General features: G+C 47.8%; 1 protein-coding gene across 1 annotated transcript in view; it reads right to left on the minus strand.

Moving 5' to 3' along the window:
* Nucleotides 1-19,467, minus strand: part of LOC140199934 (uncharacterized) — a 113,794-nt gene that overhangs the window by 30,347 nt on the left and 63,980 nt on the right. Inside the window, exon 5 of the mRNA XM_072262422.1 lies at nt 14,928-15,013. Coding sequence (XP_072118523.1) covers nt 14,928-15,013 — 86 coding nt within the window. The remainder of the gene's footprint in view (nt 1-14,927; nt 15,014-19,467) is intronic.

Raw genomic sequence — 19,467 nt, forward strand, 5'->3', positions numbered from 1 at the left:
CCACACCCCACACACACCCCACACCCCACACACACACCACATACAAACTACACCCCACACACACCCACACCCACCACACACACCATCACAAACATACACCCCACACACACCTCAACCACACACACACACACCACACCCCACACACACATCACACACACACCCACACACACACCCACACCCACACACACCCACACACATACACCCACCCACACCACACACACATACACACACACCACACCCACACACACACACCCCACACACATACACCCACACACACATACACACACCACACCCCACACACACCCACACCCCACATACAAACATACACCCCACACACACACACACACACACCACACCACACCCCACACACACATCACACACACCACACACACACCCACACCCCACACACACCACACACATACACCACCCCACACACACATACACACACCACACCCCACACACACACACCCCACACACAAACATACACCCCACACACACATACACACCCCACACCCCACACACACCCCACACCCCACACCCACCCCACATACAACATACACCCACACACACACCACACACACACACACCACACACATACACCACCCCACACACACATACACACACACACCCACACACACACCACACACAAACATACACCCCACACACACACCACACACACACACACACCACACCCCACACACACACACCACACCCCACACATACACTCACCCCACACACACCCACACACACCCCACACACATACACACACACACCCCACACACCATACCACACACACACCCCACACACATACACAAAAACACACACATACACACCACACCACACACACCCCACACACATACACACCCACACACACACCACCCCACACACCATACCACACACACACACCACATACACACCCCACACACACACACCACACACACCCCACCACACACACACACACCCCACACAAACATACACCCACCACACACACACACCCCACACACACACACACACCCCACACACACACCACACACAAACATACACCCCCCCACACACACACACCACACACATACACACCCCACACACATACACACCCCACACACACACCACACCCCACACACCATACCACACACAAACATACACCCCCCCCACATACACACCCCACACACACACCACACCCCACAGACCACACCCCACACCCCACACACACACCCCACCCCACACCACACACCCCACACACACACACCCCCACCCCCCCCACACACACCCACCCCACCCCCCCACACACAAACCACACACACACACCCCACCCCACACACACACACACCACCCCCACACACACACCCACCCCACCCCCACATACATACCACACACACACACCACCTCACCCCCCCACACACACCCCCCACACCCCGCCCCCACACACACACCCCCCACACACACACAGCCACCCACACACACACACACCCCCACACACACACCCACCCCACCCCCCCACACACACAAACCACACACCCCACCCCCCCCACACACACCACACCCCCACACACACACACACCCCACCCCCACATACATACCACACACACACACCACCCCCCCACACACACACACCCACCCCACTCCCCCCCCACACACACACACACCCACACACACAAACATACACCCCACACACACACCACACACACACACACCACACCCCACACACACACACCACACCCCACACCCCACACAAACATACACTCACCCCACACACACCCACACACACACCACACACAAACATACACCCACCCCACACACACACACACACACACACCCCACACACATACACACACCACACCCCACACACCATACCACACACACACCCCACACACCACACAAAAACACACACATACACACCACACACACACACCCCACACACATACACAAAAACACACACATACACACCACACACACACACCCCACACACATACACACCCCACACACACACCACACCCCACACACCATACCACACACACACACCACATACACACCCCACACACACACACCACATACACACCCCACACACACACCACACACACCCCACCACACACACACACACCTCACACAAACATACACCCACCACACACACACACCCCACACACACACACACACCCCACACACACCCCACACACAAACATACACCCCCCCACACACACACACCACACACATACACACCCCACACACATACACACCCCACACACACACCACACCCCACACACCATACCACACACACACACCACATACACACCCCACACACACACCACACCACACACACCCCACCACACACACACCACACACAAACATACACCCCCCCCACACACACACACCACACACCCCACACACACACCACACCCCACAGACCACACCCCACACCCCACACACACACACCCCACCCCACACCACACACCCCACACACACACACCCCCCACCCCCCCACACACACCCACCCCACCCCCCCACACACAAACCACACACACACACCTCACCCCACACACACACACCACACCCCCACACACACACCCACCCCACCCCCACATACATACCACACACACACACCACCTCCACCCCCCCCACACACACCCCCCACACCCTGCCCACACACACACACCACCCCCACACACACCACACACCCCACACACACACACAGCCACCCACCCCCCCCACACCCCCCCCCACACACACACCCACCCCACCCCCTCACACACACAAACCACACACCCCACCCCCCCCACACACACCACACCCCCACACACACACACACCCCACCCCCACATACATACCACACACACACACCACCCCCCCACACACACACACCCACCCCACTCCCCCCCCACACACACACACCACACACACACACCCACACACTCCCCCCCCACACACACACACCACACACATACACCCACCCCACACACACACATACCCACCCACCCCACCCCCACACACACCACACCCCACACACACACACACACAGCCACCCACCCCACCCCCACACACCCCCCACACCCCCACACCACACACACACACCCCCCCCCCCCCACACACACCACACCCCCACACACACACACACCCCACCCTCACACACACACCCACCCCACTCCCCCCACACACACAGACCACACACACACACCCACACACACACACTCCCCCACACACACACACCACACACATACACCCACCCCACACACACACATACCCACCCACCCCACCCCCACACACCCCCACCCCCACCCCACCCCCACACACCACACCCCACACACACACCACACCCCACACCCCACACACACCACACCCCACACACACCACACCCCAACACCCCACACACACACACTCCACCCCAACCTCCCGCACACACACGCACACCACGCACACACACACACAACCCACCCCACCCCCCCACACACACACCACACACACACACACACACACATACCCACCCACCCCACCTCCACACACACCACACCCCACACACACACACCCACCCCACCCCCACACACCACACCCCACACACACCACACCCCAACACCCCACCCCCAACCTCCCGCACACACACCCCCACACCCCCACCCCACACACACCCCACACATACCCCACCCCCCCAACACACACACACCCCACCCCCAACCACCCGTACACACACACACAGCCCCCCCACCCCCTCACACACACACACACACACACACACACACACACACACACACACACACACACACACACACAGACACACACAAACACAATTTTTGAAACCAAAATTGGAAAGTATGATGAATACAGGACTGAAGGTGTTAAATTTGAATGAACACAGAATAGGTGATAAGGCAGATGATCTTGTAGAAATTGATTGGTGTGTCTTTGAGGGCATCACAGAGTCACAGCTGAAAGAAGATTATAGCTGGGAGCTTAACATCCAAAGATACACATTGTATCAAAATGACAGACAGGTAGGCAGAGGGGGTGGGGTGGCTATGTTGGTTAAAAAAAATGAAATCAATTAAATGAAATGAGCAGTGCCCAATCGAAGAGATCGGAAGTTCAACCAGGTTCACTGATCAGGTAGAAAAGGCAGTGGCTCGTGGCAGTTTAGAGCTTTGAGCAGTGCCCAATCAGCGTTTGGGATGGATTGGCAGAAACAAGTTGAAGTAAGGCAGAAGGTAGCAGAGCAGCCATTGTCGGGGCGGGCAGAGTTAGAGTGGAGGCTTTGAGCTTTTAGCTCTTCAAGGCTTCAGCGAGGAGCAGCTTCAGTAAGAGAAGGCAAAAAAAAAAATGAGTGGAGTTTCCCACCTCTCCCCTCTTCTTTAGAAAAGTAGAGATGACAGGCAGGATAGTTGAATGCTCCTTTTGCAGGATGTGGGAAGGAAGGGAGACCTCCAGTATCCCTGATGACTACACCTACGAAGAGTGCATTCAGCTGCAGCTTCTGACACTCTGCATTAAGGAGCTGAAGCTGGAACTAGTTAAACTCCAGATCATTTGGGAGGTTGAGGAGGTGATAGATAGGACATATATAGAGGAGTTTATGCCCAAGGTGCAGGATACAGGAAACTGGGTGACAGTCAGGAAGGGAAAAGGGGTTAAGGAGCCAGTGCACAGCAATCACTGTGAACATGCCCCTCAACAACAGGTACGTCACTTTGGATACTGTTGGGTGGGATGACCCAGTGGAGCAAAGTCACAGTGGTCGGGACTCTGGCACTGGGTCTGCCTCTGTGACGCGAAAGGGAAAGCGGAGAAGAGGCAACCTGTAGTCGTAGGAGATTCGTTAGTTAGGAGAACAGAGAGGAGGTTCTGTGGACGATAATGAGAATCCAGAATGGTATGTTGCCTCCTGGATGCCAAGGACCTCTCAGATTAATTCCTCAGCAGTCTTAAGTGGAAGGATGAACAACCAAAGGTCATGGTCCATGTAGGTACTAATAACATAGACAGGAATAGTGACGAGGTTCCGCAAAGGGAGTTCAGGAAGTTAGGTAACACACTCAAAATGCTGGAGGAACTCAACAGGCCAGGCAGCATCTCATGGCAAAAGATCCCAGCGGCCACCCATTTTAATTCACTTCCATTCAGCCTCCCTCTGGTTCTCCAAATCTTCTCTTGTTTCGGTCAGGAAGTTAGGTGTTAAGTTAAAGGACAGGAGCTCCAGGGTTCTGATTTCAGGATTGCTACCAATACCATGTGCTAGTGAGGCCAGAACTGAGAAGATTATACAGTTTAACATGTGCAGGAGGGAGGACTTCAGATTTTTGGACCACTGGGCTCTCTTCCAGGAAAGGTAGGACTCGTACAGAAGAGACCGTTTGCACCTGAACTGGAAAGGGACAAACACCCTAGTGGGAAGATTTGCTGGTGCTACACATGGGCGTTTAAAACTAGATTTGCAAGGGGATCGGAACCAGAGTGCCAGAACAGTTAGTGGAGAGATTTTGGAGGCACATGTCGGTAAGACCTCAGACAAAGTCAGGAATCAAAAGGTTTAGCATGGTGCGACTAGTGTCCTGAGCTGTGTATATTTCAATGCTAGAAGTATCGTAGGTAAGGCAGATGAGTTCAGGGCATGAATCAACAGCTGGAATTATGACACAGTAGCTATTAGTGAGTCTTGGTTGCAGGAGGGGCTGGACTGGCAGCTCAGAATTCTGGGGTTTTGTTGTTTTATAAGTGACAGAGCAGGAGGGATTAGAGGAGAGGGGTGGCACTGCTAGTTAGAGAGAATGAGTGGTGCAGAGGGAGAGAAGAAGATGAGGAATGCGGTAGTCATAGGGGATTCCATAGTCAGAGGAACAGACAGGAGGTTCTGTCAGCCTGATAGAGATACCCGGATGGTGTCTTCCCACCCTGGTGCCAGGGTACGGGATGTCTCGGACTGGGTGCATAGTATTCTGAAGGGAGAGGGTGAACAGCCAGAAGTCTTGGTACATGTTGGTACCAATGACATAGGAACACAAAGGGAGGAGGCCCTGAAGAGAGAATTCAGGGAGTTGGGTAGGAAGCTTAAAAGCAGGAGCTCCAGGGTAGTAATCTCAGGATTGCTGCCTGTACCACGTGCTTTCTTCTTCCTCTTCTTCACCACAAGGTCTTATATTTTGCCTCCTGCTGGAAGATGGTGTTGGTTATGGTAAGGTTATGCTCAGAGCAAAGAGTAAGTAGCCTCATGCCATTTGCATTCACCTTGCCAATATCATGCCTACCTAGCACTCCACTCCATATCTTGTTGTTCTGCCCCACCCTAACACTGAAGTCCCCAAGCAAAAGGATCTTATTGTTCCTAGGGATCTGGCAAAGAGCTTCATCCAGTGTCTGATAAAAGCATTCCTTGGCCTCGTTGTCAGATGGCAAAGTTGGTGCATGGGCACTGAGAATCATGGCATAATGTTTCTTTGCCAGGGGGATACAGCAGGTCATTAGTCTTTCACTGATGCCAACAAGTGTTTCTGTAAGACTTGGTAGAAAGGTGTTCTTGATGGCCAAACCTACTCCGTGGGGATGTTGTCCACCTAGGGGGAAGCTTTTCCAGAAGAAGGTGTAACCCATCCCTTCCTCTGTTAAAGAGCCTTCATCCAGGAGCTTGGTCTCACTCAGGGCAGCAATGTCGATGTTGTAGCTCCTCAGCTCAGCAGCGATCAAGGCTGTTCTCCAGTGAGGTCTGTCAGAGATGCCATATGAGTCCAGGAGAGTCCTTACATTCCATGTTGCCTGTTTTAGATTGTATTGTTTCTTATTTCGACTGCAGTAGTGGAATAACCCAATAGGTGCGGTAACCTATCCTGGTGAGTGATTGAATGGGCAGTTTTTAGGCTACCTTTTCGAGGTCCTTCCCAATTGGGTGAGCAGTGCGGTCCCTAAATAGGGCTGCTCAGTCGCACAGGGGTCTGCCGAAAACAGCTGCCACTCAGTCCCAGCTGTTAGTGACCAAATACCCTGTGCTGCTGCCGTGCAGGGTTCTGACTAGGAGCTCCCAGTCCATTCGTACCTGCTCCCGTTGCCAGACGCCCCATCGCCATCAGACTTCAACCATATGTAAGGTACAGGTATTATTCACCGTGGTCAGAGGTGGAGCCCTGTGCAAGGAAGATTTTAAAGTGCCACAAGGGGTGCACTATCCCCAGCAGCACTATCTTCACCATGATAGGGTAAATCCCGGTGGCAAGGGTGATCCCAGGAAAACCAGTCCCACATCTTGGCTGCAGGAGGCTGTCAGGTCCTTGGTCTGTTAAGGCCCACCTATTGCGCGCCGCCAGCACATTGCTTTTCTGTCAATGAGTCCAAGACTAGCATGATCAGGCATATCAATGCGTGTCTGAGAGACTGGTGTGGGGGACAGGGCCTCGGGTTCCTGGATCACTGGGACCTCTTTTGGGGAGGTACGACCTGTACAAAAAGGACGGGTTACACCGGAACCCAAAGGGGTCCAATATCCTAGCAGGCAGGTTTAATAGAGCTGTTCGGGAGGGTTTAAACTAATCTGGCAGGGGGATGGGAACCGGAGTGATAGGGCTGAGGAAGGGGAAAACAGAAATAAGTCAAAGATAGCGTGCAACAGAGATGATAGAAAGGACGGGCAGCAGATGAGGCATAATCACAGCCAGTGCGATGATTTACACAGGGCAATAGAGGTGTGGTGAAGTAAAAACAGAAAGCAACAAATACTGGACTGAAAGTGTTATATTTGAATGCATGCAACATAAGGAATAAAATGAACAATTTTGAAATTCAGCTACAGATTGGCAAGTCTGACGCTGCGGCCATCTCTGAAACTTGGCTAAAGGATGTCTGCCATTGGGAGTTGAATGTCCAAGGATATACGGTGTATCAGAAAGACAGGTTAGTATGTAGAGGGGGTGGTGTGGCCCTGTGTATAAGAAATAATATTAAATCATTAGAAAGGGATGACATAGGATCGGAAGGTGCAGAGTCTCTATGGGTTGAGTTAAGAAATGGCAAGGGTAAAAGGACCCTAATGGCAGTTGTATACAGACCTCCAAACAGTAGCCGGGATGTGGATTACAAATTACAGCAGGACTTAGAAAAGACTTGTCAGAAGGGCAAAGTCATGATAATTGTTGGGGATTTTAACATGAAAGTGGATAGGAAAAACCAGGCCAGCACTGGATCTCAAGAAAGAGAATTTGTAGAATGTCTAAGGGATGGCTTTTTAGAACAGCTTGTTGTTGAGCCCACCAGGGGATCGGCTGTGCTGGATTGGGTGTTGTGCAATGATCCGGAGGTGATAAGAGAGCTTAAGGTGAAGGAACCCTTAGGGAACAGTGATCAAAAGAAGAAATCTTCAAAAGGAAGAAGGACACTACAGTAGCTGACAAGTGAAGTCAGAGCCAAAGTAAAAGCAAAAGAGAGGGCATACAAAGAAGTCATAGCTAGTGGGAAGATAGAGAATTGGGAAGCTTTTAAAAACTTGCACAAGGAAACTAAGAAGGTCATTCGGAAGGAAAAGATGAATTATGCGAGGAAGCTGGTGACTAATATCAAAAAAGATACTAAAAGCTTTTTAAGTATATAAACGGTAAAAGAGAGTTGAGGGTAGATATTGGACTAATACAAAATGATGCTGGAGATATTGTAATGAGAGATGCAGAGATGGCAGAGGAACTGAATGCATATTTTGCATCAGTCTTTACAGTAGAAGCCCACTGGATATGGCGGTCTTCTTTTTAAACCTTTCATGCTGTACTGGCTGACGTCACGCACCTGCGCAGTCTTGCCTCTCTTTTACCCCGAGTGGTAAAAACTGCCTTCGCTCCGAAAATCAGTCGTTCACTCACAGTCTTCTTGCTCCAAAACTTAGGAGAAATTTGGAGAGGTACATAGATAGTAGGGTTATGGAGGCTGTGGCCCCAGTGCAGGTCGATGGGAGTAGACAGTTTAAATGGCTTTGGCATGGACTAGATGAGCCAAAGGACCTGTTTTTCTGCTGTACTTCTCTGTGACTCTAAATCTGAGTGGATAAATCACTAGGGGCTGGTAAAGTGTTCCTTCAGACCCTGCAGGGGCAAGTGCAAAAATTACTGGGGCCTGAGCAGAGATATTTAAATCAACTTCAGTGACAGGACAGGTACAAGAGGATTGGAGGACAGCCAATGTTGTACTGCTGTTTGAGAAAGGCTCTAAACATAAACCAGGAATTATAGGCTGGTGAGTCTGACATCAGTTGTGGGAAATTTATTAGATGGTATTCTAAGAGACTGGATATAGATGTACTTGGAAAGACATTAAGGATAGTCAGGCAAACAACAGAAATTCTGCAGATGCTGGAAATTCAAGCAACACACATCAAAGTTGCTGGTGAATGCAGCAGGCCAAGCAGCATCTCTAGGAAGAGGTACAGTCGACGTTTCAGGCCGAGACCCTTCGTCCTGACGAAGGGTCTCGGCCTGAAATGTCGACTGTACCTCGTCCTAGAGATGCTGCCTGGCCTGCTGCGTTCACCAGCAACTTTGATGTGTGTTGCTTAAGGATAGTCAGCATGGCTTTATGCATGGTAGGTTGTTCTTAAGCAATCTTGTAGAGCTTTTCAAGGAAGTTACCAAGAAAGAGAATGAAGCCAAGGCAGCAGATCTTGCTTACGTGGACTTTAGCAAGACTTTTGACATGGTCCAGCATGAGAAGTTGGCCAAGAAGATTCAGTCACTCAGTATTCAAGATCAGGTAGTAAACTGAATTAGACATTGGCTTTGGGAGAGATGCTGGAGAGCGGTAGCAGGTGGTTTCTTCTCTGACTGGAGGCCTGTGACTAGTGAAGTGTCACAGGGATTGGTGCTGGGTCCATTGTTGTTTGTCATCTGTATCAATGATCTGGATGATAATGTGGTTAATTGGATCAGCAAATTTGCAGATGACACCAAGATTGGGAGTGTAGCGGACAGTGAGGAAGACTATCAGAGCTTGCAGCTAGATCTGCACCAGCTGGAAAAATGGGCTGAAAAATGGCTGATGGAATTTAATGCAGACAAGTGTGAGGTGTTACACTTTCGTAGGACAAACTAGGGTAGGTCTTTCACAGGGTAGGAGTGTGGTAGAACACTGAGGAGTGTGGTAGAACAAAGGAGTCTGGGAGTAAAGGTCCATAATTAATTGAAAGTGGCAGTGCAGGGAGATACGGCCATAAAGAAAGCTCTTGCCACATTGGCCTTCATAAATCAAAGTACTGAGTGCAGGAGAAGGGATGTTATATTGAAGTAGTATAAGACATTGGTGAGGGGCCTAATATGGAGTATTGTGTGCAGTTTTGCTCACCTACCTACAGGAATGATATAAACAAGGTAGAAAGAGTACAGAGAAAATTTACAAGGATATTGCTGTGTCTGGAGGTCCTGCGTTATAAGGAAAGATTGATAAGTTACACCTGTATTCTTTAGCACATAGAAGATTGAGGGGAGATTTGACAAGGTATACAAAATTAAGAGGGGTATAGATAGAATTAATGCAACCAGGCTTTTTCCACTGAGGCTGGATAGAACTATAACCAGAGGTCATGGATTAAGGGTAAAAGGTGAATATGAGGGGAAGCCTCTTCAGATTTGGAGAATGAGGGAAAAAAATGGCAGATGGAATAGTGTCGGGAAGCGTACGGTCATGCACTTTGGTAGGAGAACTGAAAGGATTGACTATTTCATAATTGGGGAGAAAATACAAAATACAAAGGTGCAAAGAGACTTGAGAGTCCTTCTGTAGGATTCCCTCCAGGTTAATTTTCAGGTTGAGTCTGCGGTGAGGAAGGCAAAGGCAATGTTGGCATCCATTTCAAGAGGACTAGAATATAAAAGTAAGGATGTAATGTTGAGACTTTATAAAGCACTGGTGAGGCCTCACAGAGAATTCTGAGCAGTTTTGGGCCCCTTATCATAGAAAGGATGTGCTGAAACTAGAGAGGCTTCAAAGGATACTCAAGAAAATGATTCCAGAATTGAATGGGCTGTCATATGAAGAGCGTTTGAAGGCTCCGGGCCTGTATTCACTGGATTCAGAAGAATGAGGGGATCATACCGTGACTGACAAGGGAAGCAAATAAGAGCGCATATAAAAGAGCAAAATTTAGTGGAAAGGTAGGAGCTGGGAAACTTTTGAAAAACAGAAAGCAATTAAAAAGCCGTGAAGAGAAAAAAAGAGGAAATTATGGGGTAAACTAGCCAATAATATACAAGTTATATAAAAGGTTACTTTCAGATATATAAAGCATCAAAGAGAGACAAGTATAGATATTGGACCACTGGAAAATGACACCAGGGAGGTAGTAATGAGGACAAAGAAATGGCCGATGAACTGAATAAGTATTTGCTTCACTCTTCACTGTGGAAGAAACTAGCAGTATGGTGGAAGTTGGAAAGTTCTGTAAGTAGAAGTGAGTGAAGTTGCCATTACTGAGAAAATCAGGCTGTTAATGGATCCCAAGAGAGTGAGTTTGTTGAATGCCTAAGATATGGCATTTTAGAGCAGTTTGTCATTGAGTCTACTACGGGATCAGCTATACTGGATTGGGTGTTATGTAATGAAACAGAGGTGATTAGGGAGCTTAAGGTAAAAGAGCCTTTAGGAACCAGTGATCACAATATGATTGAGTTCAGTTTGAAATTTGATAGGGAGAAAGTAAAGTCTGATGTAGCAATATTTCAGTGGAGTAAGGGAAATTACAGTGGTATGAGAGAGGAGTTGGCCAAAGAAAATTGGAAGGAGCCGCTGGCAGGGACGTCAGCAGAGCAGCAATGGTGTGTGTTTCTGGGGAAAATGAGGAAGGTGCAGGACATGTGTATTCCAAAAATGAAGAAATATTCAAATGGTAAAATAGTACAAACGTGGCTGATGACAAGGGAAGTCAAATTTAATGTAAAAACAAAAGAGAGGGCATACAACAAAGCAAAAATTAGTGGGAAGATAGAGGATCAGGAAGTTTTTAAAAAGCTACAGAGAGCAACTAAAATAATCATGAGAAGGGAAAAGATGAAATATGAAAGCAAGCTAGTAAATAATATCAAAGTGGATAGTAAAAGCTTTTTCAGGCATGTAAAAAATAAAAGACTGAGAGAGGATGTAGGACTGCTAGAAAATGAGGCAGGAGAAATAATAACAGGGGACAAGGAGATGGCTGATGAACTAAATGAGTATTTTGCATCAGTCTTCACTGTGGCAGACAATAGCAGTGTGCCAGTTGTAGTGCGTGAAGGAAGAGATGTGAGTACAGTTTCTATTACAAGGGAGAAGGTGCTCAAAAAAATGAAAGACCTAAAAGTACATAGGTCACCTGGACCAGAAGAACTGCACCCTGGGGTTCTGAAAGAGGTAGTGTTAGAGATTGTGGTGGCATTAGAAATGATCTTTCAAAAATCATTGGACACTGGCATGGTGCCAGAGGACTGGAAAATTTCAAAAGTAACTCCACTCTTTAAGAAAGGAGGAAGGCAGCAGAAAGGAAATTAAGAACCAGTTAGTCTGAGCTCAGTGGTTGGGAAGATGTTAGAATCAATTGTTAAGGATGAGTTGATGGAGTACTTGATGACAAGATAGAACAAAGCCATGGTTTCCTTCAGGGAAAGTCCTGCCTGATGAACCTGTTGGAATTCTTTGAGGAGATTACAGGTAGGATAGATAATGGGGATGCAGTGGATCTAGTATATTTGGACTTTCAGAAGGACTTTGACAAGGTGCCACACATGAGGCTGCTTGCCAAGTTAAGAGCCCATGATATTACAGGAAAGTTACTAAGATGGTTAGAGCATTGGCTGATTTTATGAAGGAGGAAAGTGGGAATAAAAAGATCCTTGTCTGGTTGGCTGCCGGTGACTAGTGGTGTTCCACAGGGGTCGGTGTTGGGACCACTACTTTTTATGCTGTATATCAATGATTTAGATGATGGAATAGATGGCTTTGTTGCCGAGTCTGCAGATGATATGAAGATTGGTGGAGGGGCAGGTAGTGTTGAGGAAACAGGTAGGCTGCAGAAGGATTTAGACAGATTAGGAGATTGGGCAAGAAAGTGGCAAATGAAATATAATGTTGGGAAATGCATGGTCAGCACTTCGGTAGTAAAAATAAATGTGCAGACTATTTTCTAAATGGGGAGAAAATCCAAAAATCTGTGATGCAAAGGGACTTGGGAGTCCTTGTACAGACACCCTAGAGGTTAACATACAGGTTGAGTCAGTGGTGAGGAAGGCAAATGCAATGTTAGCATTCATTTCAAGATGTCAAGAATACAAGAGCAGGGATGTGATGCTGAGGCTTTGTAAGGCACTGGTGAGGCCTCATCTTGAGTATTGTGAACAGTTTTGGGCTCCTCATTAGAAGAGATGTGCTAACATTGGAGAGGGTCCAGAGGAGGTTCACAAGGATGATTCCAGGAATAACAGGGTTATCATACGAGGAATGTTTGATGGCTCTGGGTCTGTACTCGCTGGAATTTAGAAGGATGGGTGGGGGGGGGGATCAGCAACAACAAAGAGAGGGAATAAAAGGAGCCTTTTCTGGTTGGCTGCAAGTGACTAATGGTGTTCCACTGGGCTCTTTATTGGGATGCCTTCTTTTTATGTTGTATGTCAATGATTTAGATGAAGGAATTGATGGCTTTTTGGCCAAATTTGTGGATGATACAAAGAAAGTGGAGGGATAGGTCGTGTTGAGGAAATAGGGAGGCTGCAGAAGGACTTAGACAAATTAGGAAAATGGGAAAAGAAATGGCTGATAGAATATAGTGTTGGGAAGAATATGGTCATGCAGTTTGGCAGAAGAAATAAAAGGGTTGACTATTTTCTAAGTGGAGTGAAAATTAAAAAATCTGAGGTACAAAGGGAGTTAAGAGTCCTCGTGCAGGATTCCCGAAAGGTTAATTTCCAGGTTGAGTCTTAGTGAGGAAGGCAAATGTGATGTTAGCGTTCATTTCAAGAGACCAGAATATAACAGCAAGATGAGTCTTTATAAGACAATGGTGAGGATATTGTGAACAGTTCTGTGTATCCCTTATCTATGTGTTGCCATTGGAGAAGGTCCAGAGGAGATTCGCGAGAATGATTCCAGGAATGAAAGGAGGAGCATTTGATGGCTCTGGACCTGTACTCACTGGAATGAGGGGGATTCTCATTGAAATCTATCAAATATTGATAGGCCTCAATAGAGTGGATATGGAGAGGATATTTCCAGTAGTGGGGATCTTGGACCAGAGGACACAGCCTCAGAATAGAGGGCCATCCACTTAGAACAAAGATGAAGAGGAATTTCTTTAGCCAGAGAGTGGTGAATCTGTGGAATTTATTGCCAGACGGCTGTGGAGACCTTAGGATAATGAGAAGGATAATAAATCAGCCATGTTGAAGTAGCAGAGCACACCGAATGGCCTAATTCTGCTCCTCTGTTGTACGATCTCATGGCCACAAATACATAGACAGACAGAAACATACACACACACACACACACACACACACACAGGTCAGCAACATTACACCCCCACAGAGACCCCACAAAAGGCCGGACTTCGAAGCAAAGGCTCACAAGTTCGAATCCAGCCGGCTCCCTTGCACGCTTTCCATCCGTGCTGGGTTGAACGTTGAGCTAGCAATTTGGCCTCATAGAAATAAGAAAGCCTGCTTAAAAAATGCCGTCATGACGGCGTCCCGATGACTCCACTCGGAGTTAAGGGCTTTCTTCTTCTTCTTCAGAGACCCCACAAACAGACTTCTCCTCCACCCACACAAATACTTAGACAGACATACCCACAGAGAGGTCAGCAACATTACACCCCCACACAGACCCAACACAAATGGACCCCTCCTCCACCCACTTGCATTCACCTGACAGAGGCCCCGTCCCCAAAGACATCTGACCCAATGGAAGCCCAACTCCCCAAGGCCACGCTCCCACAGAGGCCCCCTCCCCAACCCTCCAGCCCTGCCTACTTGGGCAGCTCAGTCAAGAGCAGCAGGAAACGTTCGGCCTCACACACTCGCCCCCGGTCTCCGCTGAACTCTCGTAGCTTCTTCACCTGAAAAAGGGGAGGAGGGGCAAGAAGAGCATCACCACACCAGCCAATCACCAGCCCCACGTCCCAGAAACCGCCCACCCTCTCAGGTCAAGGACAGTTCCATGGAATAGTCGCTGAGAGGCACACAGCATCGAGGAGGTAGGGAAGGACCGAACAGCCTCTCTTGGTTCACACATCATGGCCGATGTTGACCCCAAACTCACTATCACTATAACTGGTCACACTGCTCTTTGTGGGATCTAATTTGGCACAGACAGACTGCACCTGCGTCACCATTGACAGTGCTGAAGCTGCTGTCAGACATCCTTGGCCTGTATTCAGCCATGTGAATCACCAGCATACAGTCTGTTCCTCTGTCTGTAGGGTGTCATTGCAGACAGTGACTGGCGTACAGGGTCACCCACATTCCTCCATACGTGCCCATCAGCTCAACAGTCCTTGGCTTGCTCTTCTGACACAACTGGGTCAGCTCACATGTAGGCATAGGTAATGTGCAAATTGGCTTGACCTCTCATTGTTCGTCACAGCCTACGGCTCTGTACTCTGCAACACTTTATCTGGGACAGGCCCCTCTGGCCAATGAGCTTCGCCACCCAGCTACCCACCACTGACAATTGATAATGAGCAATTGAGCTACTTACCTGTACACAGAACAAAGAAGAATACAGGACAGGGACAGGCTATTCAGCCTACAATATTGTGCCGAACCAGCTAAAAAGCAAATCAAAAACACCCATACCCAAACATCCCTCCTACTAATACCTTGTCCATATCCCTCCACCTTCCTCACATCCATGTGCCTATCCAAACATCTGTTCAAAACCTCCAATGTATTTGCCTCTACCACCACCCCAGGCAGTGCATTCCAGGCATCCGCAACTCTCTCAGTAAAATACTTACCCCTCACATCTCCTTTGAACCTACCCCCTCTCACCTTCAAAGCATGCCCTCTGGTATTAGACATTTCAACAGATACTGTCTGTTCACTCTGTCTGTGCCTCTCATAATCTTGTCAACCTCTTTCCGATCTTCCCTCAGCCTCTGATGCTCCACAGAGAACAACCCAATCTCATCCAGCCTCTCATGTCGGCACATGTCCTCTAAACCAGGCAGCATCCTGGTAAACCTCTTCTGCCCCTCAACCTCCTTCCTACAGTGGGGTGACCAGACTGTACGCAAACCTCCAGATGTGGGCTAACCAGAATTTTATGAAGTTGCAATGCTACTTCCTGACTTATGAACTCAATGCCTCAACAAGTAAAAGAAAGAATTCCAGATGCCTTCTTAGCCACATGATCGACCTGCATGGCCACTTTCAAGGAGCTATGAACTTGGATCCCAGTATCTCTCTACTCAGCAACACTATCAAGGCCCTTAACAGTGTACTGTCTCCTTGCATTTGCCCTACCAAGGTGCAACTCCTTAATCTGGGTTAAACTCCATCTGCCATTCCTCAGCCCATATCTGCAACTGGTCTATTTTGCACAGTATTCTTTGCCAAGCTTCTACACTATTCACAATGCACCAATCTTGGTATCATTCGCAAATTTACTAACCCTCCCATCGAGGTCATTTCATCCAGGTCATTTATACACATTACAGATCCCTGTGGAATTCCACTAATTATAGAACTCCACCTCAAAAGTCCCTTCAACCATTACCATCCGTCTTCTATGTGCAAGCCAGTTCTGATTCCAAACAGACAATTCAATGCAGATCCCCCCCATCTTAACCTTCTGGATGAGCCACCCATGAGGGACTTTGTCAAACACTTTCCTATTCCATGTAGACAACACCACTGCCGTACCCTCATCCATCTCTCTCATCACCTTGTCAAAAAACTCAATCAAGTTGGTAAGGTGTAACCTACCCCACGTAAAGCCATGCTGACTCTCCTTAATTAGGCAATGGGTTTCCAAATACTCATATATCCTATCCCTAAGGGTTTTCTCCAGCAATTTCCCTGCAACTGACGTGAGATTCACCTATCTATAGTTCCCAGGACTTTCTCTTGTTCCCTTCTTCAATAGAGGTACAACATTGGCCACTCGCCAGCCCTCCAACAACTTGCCTGTGGCTAGACAGGCCACAAATGGTCAAGGGCCCAGCAATATCATCTCTTGTCTCCTTCAATAACCTGGGGTAAATCCCATCAGGTCCTGGGGGTTTATCCACCTTAATACTCTTTAAGAGACAGAACACTTCCTCCACTTTGACCTCTAAATGCCCTAACACAGGGGTCCCCAACCTTTTTTGCACAGTGGACTGGTTTAATATTGACAGTATTCTTACGGACCGGCTGACCGTGGTGGGGGTGCTCACGTAGGGTTAAACTCACCTCAACATGTCTTTTACAGTTAGGGTTGCCAACTTTCTCACTCCCAAATAAGGGACAAAAGTAGCAGTCAAATCCCGGGACACTTTACCCCAAAAAGACTACCATGACCATGAAGCCTTGCGCGTGCGTGACGTGCGCATGTGATGTGCGTATGCCTGTACGCACTTTTTCTCTCACAAATCGGTTTTGCCTTCATCTTCCCAACTATACTGTACATACATTATTTCTACTTTATACAGGCTGTGTGTTTATCATATCATTCCTGCTTTTACCATATGTTAATGTTATTTTCGGTTTTATGTGTTATTTGGTATGATTTCGTAGGTTATTTTTTGGGTCTGGGAACACTCAAAAATTTTTCCATATAAATTAATGGTAATTGCTTCTTCACTTCACGCCATTTCAGCTTACGAACAGTTTCATAGGAACGCTCTACCTTAGCGGGGGAAATACAGGAGAAGGGCGGTCCTGTATGGGACAAACCAATTTAGCCCAAAATACAGGATGTCCCAGCAAATACGGGACAGTTGGCAACCCTATGTTCAAGTTCAACAGTGCGTGACAGGGAATGAGGAAAAGGTGCAGCTGACTCATATCGTTTCCTCGCGGCCCGGTAGCACATGTTGTGCGGCCCGGTACCAGTCCACGGCCTGGTAGTTGGGGACCGCTACCCTAATATGCTTAAACACTCAGCACTGATTTCCTGCTCCTCATATCCTTTTTATTTGGTAAATACTGAAGCAAAGTACTCATTAAGTATCTTGCTCATATTCTTCATATCCAAGCAAATGTTCCCCCTTTTAACCTTGACTGGTCCTTCCCACTCCCTAGATATCATCTTGCTCTTGATGTATGTATAGAATACCTTGGGATTCACCTTAATCCCACTTGCCAAGGAATTTTCATTGCCCCTCCTGACTTTCCTAATTCCCTTCTTTAGTTCTTTCTAGCTTCTTTATATTCCTCAAGTTCTTCGTTTGATTCTGGCTTCCAAAGCTTTACAAACTTTTTCTTTTCCTTCTTGACTAAATTCATCGCCTCTCAAGGTTCTCTTATCTTTCCATCCCCATCCTTCCTTCCAACAAGAACATACCTTTCCTGTAATCTGTGCACTTGATCTTTTAAACACCCTCCACATGTCTGATGTGAACTTGCCAGAGAAAAGGTGTTTCCAATTAACGGTTTTTAGTTCTTACCTAATGTCCTCATATTTGCCCCACTCCAATTTAAAACTCTCCCACAAGGACCATACCTATCCTTACCTATTGCTATCCTGAAAGTTAAGGAGTTGTGTCACTGTTCCTTAACTGTGCACCCACTGAAAGGTCAGTCACCTGGCCAGGCTCATTCCCCAACACCAGAACCAGTATGGCACCTCCTCTCAATGGACCATCCACATATGGGTTAAAGAAACCTTCCTGGATACACTTTAACAAACTCAGCCCCATCTAAACCCCTGACACTCAGAAGGTCCCGGTTTATGTTATCAAAGTTGAAATCCACCATGACAGCAACCCTATTGCCTTTACATATTTCCTTAATCTGATTACATACTTGTTCCTCAATGTCCCAGTGGCTACTCGGGGGTCTGTAGTACAACCTCATCAGTGTGATTGCACCCTTCCCATTCCTGAGTTCCACCCGAATGGACTCAGAGTCTGACCCCTCCAGTATGTCTCCCCCTCAATGCAGCTGTGATGTTGTCCTTGATTAGCAGTGCTTCTCTTCCCCCACTTCTCTTACCTCCTCCTCTATCTTTCCCTAGAACTTTGAAAACCAGGTACTGTACATTAATCACCCATTCCTGACCCTCTCTTAACCAAGGTTCAGTAATGGCTATAACATCGTAGTTCCATACAGTGCTGGAGGCGGATACGATAGGGTCTTTTAAGAGACTTTTGGATAGGTACATGGAGCTTAGAAAAATACAACTTTGTGGGCCGAAGGGCCTGTATTGTGCTGTAGGTTTTCTATGTTTTTATGTTTCTATAGATCCATGCTCTAACTTCATCACTCTTACCCAGAATACGCCTAGCATTTAAATATACACACTTCAAATTATCTGACCTGTCATACCTGTTATTTCAATTTTGCCTTTTAATACTTTCACTGACAT

The sequence above is a fragment of the Mobula birostris genome, chromosome 7 (genome assembly GCF_030028105.1).
Source record: "Mobula birostris isolate sMobBir1 chromosome 7, sMobBir1.hap1, whole genome shotgun sequence".
Classification (NCBI taxonomy): Eukaryota; Metazoa; Chordata; class Chondrichthyes; order Myliobatiformes; family Myliobatidae; genus Mobula; species Mobula birostris.